The sequence below is a fragment of the Zea mays genome, chromosome 4, assembly GCF_902167145.1.
Source record: "Zea mays cultivar B73 chromosome 4, Zm-B73-REFERENCE-NAM-5.0, whole genome shotgun sequence".
NCBI classification, from domain to species: Eukaryota; Viridiplantae; Streptophyta; class Magnoliopsida; order Poales; family Poaceae; genus Zea; species Zea mays.
The window spans coordinates 155898354-155905664 of NC_050099.1; the positions used below are offsets into that span (position 1 = coordinate 155898354).

The 7311-nt window shown below is 43.6% G+C and overlaps 1 protein-coding gene across 1 annotated transcript; it reads left to right on the forward strand.

Annotated features, from left to right (window-relative positions):
- Positions 1-444: 444 nt before the first annotated feature.
- On the forward strand, positions 445-6828 carry LOC100273697 (ATP-dependent zinc metalloprotease FTSH 7 chloroplastic). Its single transcript, NM_001360293.1, has 13 exons — positions 445-1441; positions 3259-3324; positions 3418-3552; positions 3634-3699; positions 3783-3968; positions 4052-4138; positions 4393-4506; positions 4591-4715; positions 4798-4906; positions 5253-5378; positions 5460-5780; positions 5868-5991; positions 6122-6828. Exons 1-13 carry the CDS (start codon positions 578-580, stop codon positions 6244-6246), a joined length of 2448 nt encoding a protein of 815 aa, NP_001347222.1. The 5' UTR covers positions 445-577; the 3' UTR covers positions 6247-6828.
- The last annotated feature ends 483 nt before the right edge of the window (positions 6829-7311 follow it).

Here is a 7311-nt window from a genome sequence, read left to right on the forward strand (position 1 = left end):
GGATTAAATCAATCATTTTTGTTAGTTACAAAAGAGATACGCCCAAACTCCGTCGCCGTTCCGTCCTCCAATGTTTCTGTGGACACGAGAAGCTCGACGCCCTGCGCCATCCAACGCGCCAGATATCTCGAGTGACACACACTTCTCCCACTGACATCTCAGTGGGTCATACTCACTCCGGCTCCGTGCGATATCATTAACCAAACGGACAAGCTCGGCCCAAGCTGAAATCAGTGACGACGGGCCTTGGACCTTGTTACAAACATGGGTCCCACATGTCAGTTAAAGATAAGTAATCGTTATTTGTTTGCGGGAGTGGGTTTGCGCAGAGGTTAACCTTAACAATCCGGCTTGACGGCGTGAGACGCAGCTAACGGTCACCCCCTTCCCTCCCTCCATCCCCCTTCGCCTCGTCAGTCGTCTCTGCCTCTTTCCTTCCTCATCTTCGTCTCTTTCCTCACCCCGACCCCCCCGCACCGACTCCTCCACGCGCACGCGCGCGGCGGCGGCGGCGGAGTCGGGAGAGGTCCCTGGTGCTGCTTCTCGCTCAACCCGTACGCTACTCCTTCCTCTCCGTATGGCTTCCGCCGCCGTGGAAACCCTCGTCTCGTTCCCAATCGCATCCCGTCCCCGCTCGCTCCTACGCCCCTTCCCGCGGCGACCTGCCGCCGCCGCCGCCGCCGGGGGATGCGCGCCTTCGATCCGGATATCCGCCGTGCCGCCGCGGGGCCTCGGGCTCGCGCTGGTGCACCGCCGCGCGCGCCGCTGCCCGCCAGCGGCGCGCGCGAATGTTGAGCACGGCGGCGACGGCGCCTCTGGTAACGGCGAGCCGTCGTCCTCGTCCGGGGACGGCGACCGCGACGCGGCTGCGGACTCGGGGGGCGACACCACCGGCACGAGCACCACGAGCGCCGCCCAGACGCCGCCGCCGCCCTCGTCGAAGAGGGGCGAAAACAAGTGGCGGCGGAGGCTGACTAAGGGAGGTGGCGTCGGGCGCTGGCTATGGGAGCCCATAGTCCAGGGGCGGGAGATGGGCTTCCTCCTGCTCCAGCTCGGCTTCGCCGTATTCGCGCTACGCATGCTTCGACCGGAGATCGCGTTGCCTGGCTCAGAGCCCCGCCCGCAGACCACGTACGTCAGTGTACCGTACAGCGACTTCCTGGCGAGCATAGACAAGGACCAGGTGAAGAAGGTTGAGGTGGACGGGGTGCACGTCATGTTCCGACTCCGTCCAGAGGTTGAGTCCCAGGTCCGTGTGGAGCAGACACCATCACAGCGCGGAACAGATGCTGTCGTCGATAATGCTGGAGTCTCGAGGAGAATTGTGTTCACCACGACTCGTCCAGTGGACATAAAGACGCCATACGAGAAGATGGTGGAAAACATGGTTGAATTTGGGTCACCGGACAAGAGGTCTGGCGGCACGCTCAATTCTGCGCTGGTAAGGCACTTATGCTGAAAGATATCTCTGATGCAAACACAAGGTTTGTGGCTTTGAAATCACCAAAATAAGTTAGGAGTAATACCAGTCACACCCGATTAGGGATTTTAAAATTTGTATCTAAGCATGCAGAATGACAGATTGGAAAGTCACAGATGTTCTGACCTTTGAAATTGATGGACGAATAATTGATAATGAAATTTGACAAGCGAATCCAGTAGGTCCACTTTGTGTGAGCGATATGTACAGTGAGGCAGATTATTGTGTATTATATGTTGAAATGCTGGCTCTACAATGTTATATTTGTACTGACTAGAAATCTAAAATCCAAGTGTTTTCAACAGATGCAACCAGCAACATGACCGTTTTGTTGCTAGGGCACTCAGGAAATAACATGTTTAGTTGATCATACTGTTGTAACTAATGCTTCAGCAATATGATATGATCCACTGTTTGGATTGTAGATAAAGTGATGATTTATAATCCTTGCACTGGCATGTATTAAAGAAATATCTTGCTAATACATAAATTGCTCTAGAAAAATGTGGCACACATTTTCATTTTGCTTCTCTTTTGTATTAGCATATGTGCCTCAGCAGTTAATTTGTTAATTCTTCTGTAACACTTGTTTGGGTTTCTAATATGCATGACTCATGTAGGCATTTCTTTATACACAAAATTCAAACTAGAAGCATTGAAGCACATCCTCGATCATTAAGGCCTATATCTATTTTACCACGTGCCATCCTCATTGCGAACCCATCTTTGCTCCCATTGTGCAACTGTGATTATACTGTATTCAGTCGCCTTGCACCACATTTTTTGGGTGGCCAGCCAAAAATGTACGGACACTAGAGGAAAGCAAACTTGTAGAGTAGATTCAATATTCTACAGTAACATATGGATGGTAGTTTAACATTTCCATGATCCTCGGAACTAAAAAACAGAAAGAAGTTTGGAGTTTGATTGGTACATGCTAAAAAACAGGAAACGGAACTACAGTTCTGGTATTGGAACTACAAACAAAATTGTATGGATCTTTGATGTAATATGGGACTGTGGGAAGTTTTATTGGGAATTCAATGAGAATCTGGTTAATTAACATGAAAATTAGGCAACCAGACTCTCAATCTTGTTTTGAAACATGCAAACTAATTAAAAGAGCTCTTTAATCTAATATCAGAACTTGGAATCTTAATTGCATGTGTAAATAGGATTTTGGTTCATCCGTTCATGTGAAACATTAAGAAACTGAACTCCCAAATTTGATACAGAGCTGACAAAATTAATGCATTAGGTTTTCTATAACCTTGTAGATGAGATGGGATCCTAATTGAGGATCGTAAATAAGAATTTGACAGGATTGAAATTCCATCTCTGTGGACACAGTCTTTTTTCATACATGCTTGTTTTTATCTATATATATGTGATTTTATTCTTTTAAGTACAGACGAAAGGGCCTCTAGCGTAATGGTTAAGGCTTCCGAGTAGCACCTTCTAGGTCCCGGGTTTGATCCCCTCGGGGGCGAATTTCGGACTTGGTTAAAAAAATCCCTTGGCTGTGCCCCGTCCGTTCTCGGGGATCAATATCTTGCGCGCCACCCTCTGGTTGGGCCGTTGCAGAGTGGGTAGTTGATCGGCCCGTTAGTGATAGGGGCCAGGGTTCGGAGGTTTTCTTGGTCAGGACCATGTTTCGGTCTCTTCTTAATATAATACCGGGAGAGCGGTCTTTCCCTCCCTGACCGATTTTTTTATTCTTTACGTACAGACCCTCTTCAGTTGGTGCCTTTGAGTCTAACTGCCTTTACCTTTTGCAGGTAGCTCTTATTTATGTCGTATTGATTGCAGTAGTTTTGCAGCGTTTGCCAATAAGCTTTTCTCAGGTACTGATGCATGGCCTCAATCAATTGGCAAACACATAGTCTTTGCTTAGTTGCATTAAATCTGTATGTATCTATTTTCTTATACAAACTCAGCATTCAGCCGGTCAGTTGAGGAACAGGAAGAATTCTAATTCTGGTAGAGCAAAAGTTTCTGAAAGTACAGATATAGTTACATTTGCTGATGTGGCTGGAGTAGATGAGGCAAAAGAAGAGCTTGAAGAAATTGTGGTATGGATCCTACAATTTGACAGTAATACTTGCAGCAACCAAATAAGGGAAATAAGCTGGTCCATATATTTTTTTGTTCAGGAGTTCTTAAGGAACCCAGAAAGATATGTTCGTCTTGGTGCTCGCCCTCCTCGTGGTGTCTTATTGGTTGGTTTTGCAAATGCTATCAGTAATGGCAATTACTGCTTGACAATTGTGTTTGTTACCATATTGTTATTCTTTATCTACAGGTGGGTCTTCCAGGGACTGGAAAGACACTTCTTGCAAAAGCCGTAGCAGGAGAAGCAGAAGTCCCGTTCATAAGTTGCTCTGCTAGTGAATTTGTTGAGCTATATGTAGGCATGGGAGCAGCTCGAGTACGTGACCTATTTGCTAAGGCCAAAAAGGAATCACCGTCGATTATTTTTATCGATGAGGTAACCTACACATCCATGATACGATTTAGCTTCATGTATTGAATTGTATGCTTAATCCCTTTCCGTCTGTCTTGTCTTTGTAGATTGATGCTGTTGCAAAAAGCCGTGATGGTCGATATCGCATTGTCAGTAATGATGAACGTGAGCAGACACTAAACCAATTGCTCACGGTAGTACAGTGACCTTTCTTATTTCTTGAGTATTCACTAAATTAGCTGCATTGCAAGTTGGGACCCAGATAAACTTTCTACTTGTATTTTTATTGGCTGATTATTTATTCTTTGTTCTTGTTAAAACTTAAAAGGGATTTGAGCCACACGCTTCTTAACTAAAAATACTGCTTTATCATGCAAATTTTTTTTGAGAAAGGGTGGAAATGGTATTATTATTGGTTTAGCTGCCTTAATTTTGGGTTTTTCCCCAGGAAATGGATGGCTTCGACACCAATTCGGCTGTCATTGTACTAGGGGCAACAAATCGAGCTGATGTTTTGGATCCTGCCCTTAGGCGACCTGGGAGATTTGACCGTGTAGTTATGGTTAGTTTCCCTTCTCAACAAGATATGGTGCTATTGTGTTCAACTTTTCTCAGATGTCATTAATCATTAATGTGAACATGACAGGTTGAAGCTCCTGATAGGTTTGGAAGAGAATCAATTCTAAAAGTTCATGTGAGCAGAAGAGAGCTTCCACTGAGTAAAGATGTAGATCTAGCCGATATTGCTGCAATGACAACTGGTTTTACTGGGTAAAACTTATTCTACCAATTTCTTGATCTTGACCCTGTAGGGATTTCAAATTGACGTGTTAAATAATTTTATGCTATACAGAGCAGACCTTGCAAACTTGGTAAATGAAGCTGCTTTGTTGGCTGGGCGATTAAATAAAGAAATTGTGGAAAAGATTGACTTCATCCATGCGGTTGAGCGATCTATAGCTGTATGTTGTTTCTCCTTCACATTTTTATTTTCAATTGTTTTGTTTTTACCTAAAGGATTTGTACTATGGAATTTGAAGTTTCCTATCCTAACTGTATTATGCGTAAGGCCGTAAGCATAAGATACAATTTTCTTGTTTCCTTATTTCTATGTTTATTTAACATCTGCACCATCTGTAAAAAATATTCTCTATATATGGCATTTGATATGTCAGGTGTTAGGGAGTTTTTATTTTTAAGGGTATATCTTTCTGCTGGTGTCCTCTCTTTTTTCTACATTCTACTCCGTAGTTGTTAGTCATGATAGTTCTTTGTGCTGGAAGCTAATTGTGGACGTTATATTATCAGGGGATAGAGAAAAAGCATGCAAAATTGAAGGGTAATGAAAAGGCTGTCGTTGCACGGCATGAAGTAGGTCATGCACTCGTGGGAACTGCTGTAGCGAACCTTCTTCCTGGACAGCCACGTGTTGAGGTTTGAACTTAAGCAATTACTGATAGAACAATCTGAGAGAAGATGTAATTTGACTTACTTTTTCAATGCTGAATTTAACAGAAATTGAGTATATTGCCAAGGTCAGGAGGTGCATTAGGCTTTACATACACCCCTCCCACCACAGAGGATAGATATTTACTCTTTGTTGATGAACTACGTGGCCGTTTAGTAACACTTCTGGGTGGGAGGGCAGCAGAGGAAGTTGTTTTAGCAGGACGGGTTTCCACTGGTGCACTTGATGACATAAGACGTGCTACTGACATGGCCTACAAAGCTGTAGCAGAATACGGTCTTAATCAGCGCATCGGGCCAATATCACTTGCTACACTGTCAAATGGTGGGTTAGATGACTCTGGTGGTTCTCCATGGGGAAGAGATCAGGTTTGCCTCAAAACTTCTCGTGCACCTTCAAGAACTATTAAGTTGCCATCTGCAAGCACTGAGCTCAAACTTGGAACCTAATGGCAGGGCCATCTAGTTGATCTCGTTCAGAGGGAAGTAAAAGCGCTTTTACAGACGGCACTGGAAGTAGCTCTTTCAGTTATTCGTGCTAATCCTGCAGTTTTGGAAGGCCTCGGAGCATATTTAGAAGGTGATCTGCCCAATGATTTGGACGACTTATGTTATGGTTCTGCTAGATGTCATTTGATTTGCCTCATTAGGTAAACATAAAAATTGTTTTATGTGTGGTGTGTAACTTCTTGTTTTCATGCGTTGATCAGAGAATGAAAAGGTTGAAGGCGAGGAACTTGAAGAGTGGCTAAAGTCAGTTGTTGCATCAAAAGAGTTGACCTCTTTTATCAGAGGACAGCAAGAGCAAGTTCTTCAGCTGGAAGCAGGCTCCTAGCGTCAGGACTCTTAAAATTAATTACTTACAGAAGTCTTCCAGCAATTAGAACATACAATGCGAGTTCCAAGGTATGCAATGGAAACCTTGATACTGGGGACAGATCTGTGGCCATGTGGTGGATTGTATGACCTCTCCCACCCACTCATGCTAAGACAAACTTGGGTTGGGCGCCCACCCTTCGTTCGTTGAATCATGAGCTCGAGCCTTAGAGGAGAATTTTCAGAAAAGGAAATCTACATGCCCGAGTGACCATGTAAATATTTACCATTGCAGTTCGCGGACCCATGAGTACCAAAAAAAAGAGATGATTCATATTGACCTGTAACATTGTAAGATCAACCTCAGGAATATTTGAAGCGGTTAGTTTTCACATGTTCATAGATCGGGTCGGTGTTACACATGTAAAAGATTCTTTTTTTGCCCTAGGTTCTTGTCCTCACCCTGTTAGAAGTTATTTTCCTCTTTACAATATGATCCTAGAGATGATCAATAGGATAATTAATGCTTATACGGACTATGGTTCCTGTATTGATATACTCTTTCCAATATACTTCGGGCTTCAAATCCATCATTAGTTGACATTACCGTTAAGCGTTATGGAAGGTTTTCTGCCACTTGCGCATGGACCATCGAGAATTGTTCTTCAGAATGGTGATTGCTTTTTCGAAAGAATAGAAATGCGAGTCGTGAAGTGCTTGTTTCTCAAACAGGGGTGGTATATGAAGCTTCCTGTGGAAAATAGTGCTTGAAGTGCTTTGGTTCGATGAAAGCCTGAAGTTTTAGTACAACCCAAGAGCACGATATCTTTAAGGGCTAGTTTGGAAATAAAAAGAGGATTCTAGCCTCTTCAATCATCTATAGATTTATGACTCTCAAACTAGTCCTAAGAGTTTTTAAAACATTCTTTCAATCCATGATTTTTAGTAAGGGCTAGTTTGAGAACTACATTTTCTTATGAGATTTCTATTTTCCTATAAAAAATGAACTAATTTCCTTTAGAAAAATGAAAACCCCATGAGAAAATGTGGTTTCCAAACTAACTCTAAGATTAAAATAAAATGT

Coding starts and splice junctions, on each gene's coding strand:
- LOC100273697 (NM_001360293.1), top strand. CDS start 578: ATGGCTTCCGCCGCCGTGGAAACCCTCGTCTCGTTCCCAATCGCATCC. Junction 1,442..3,258: donor GCACGCTCAATTCTGCGCTG/GTAAGGCACTTA, acceptor TACCTTTTGCAG/GTAGCTCTTATTTATGTCGT. Junction 4,139..4,392: donor CACTAAACCAATTGCTCACG/GTAGTACAGTGA, acceptor GTTTTTCCCCAG/GAAATGGATGGCTTCGACAC.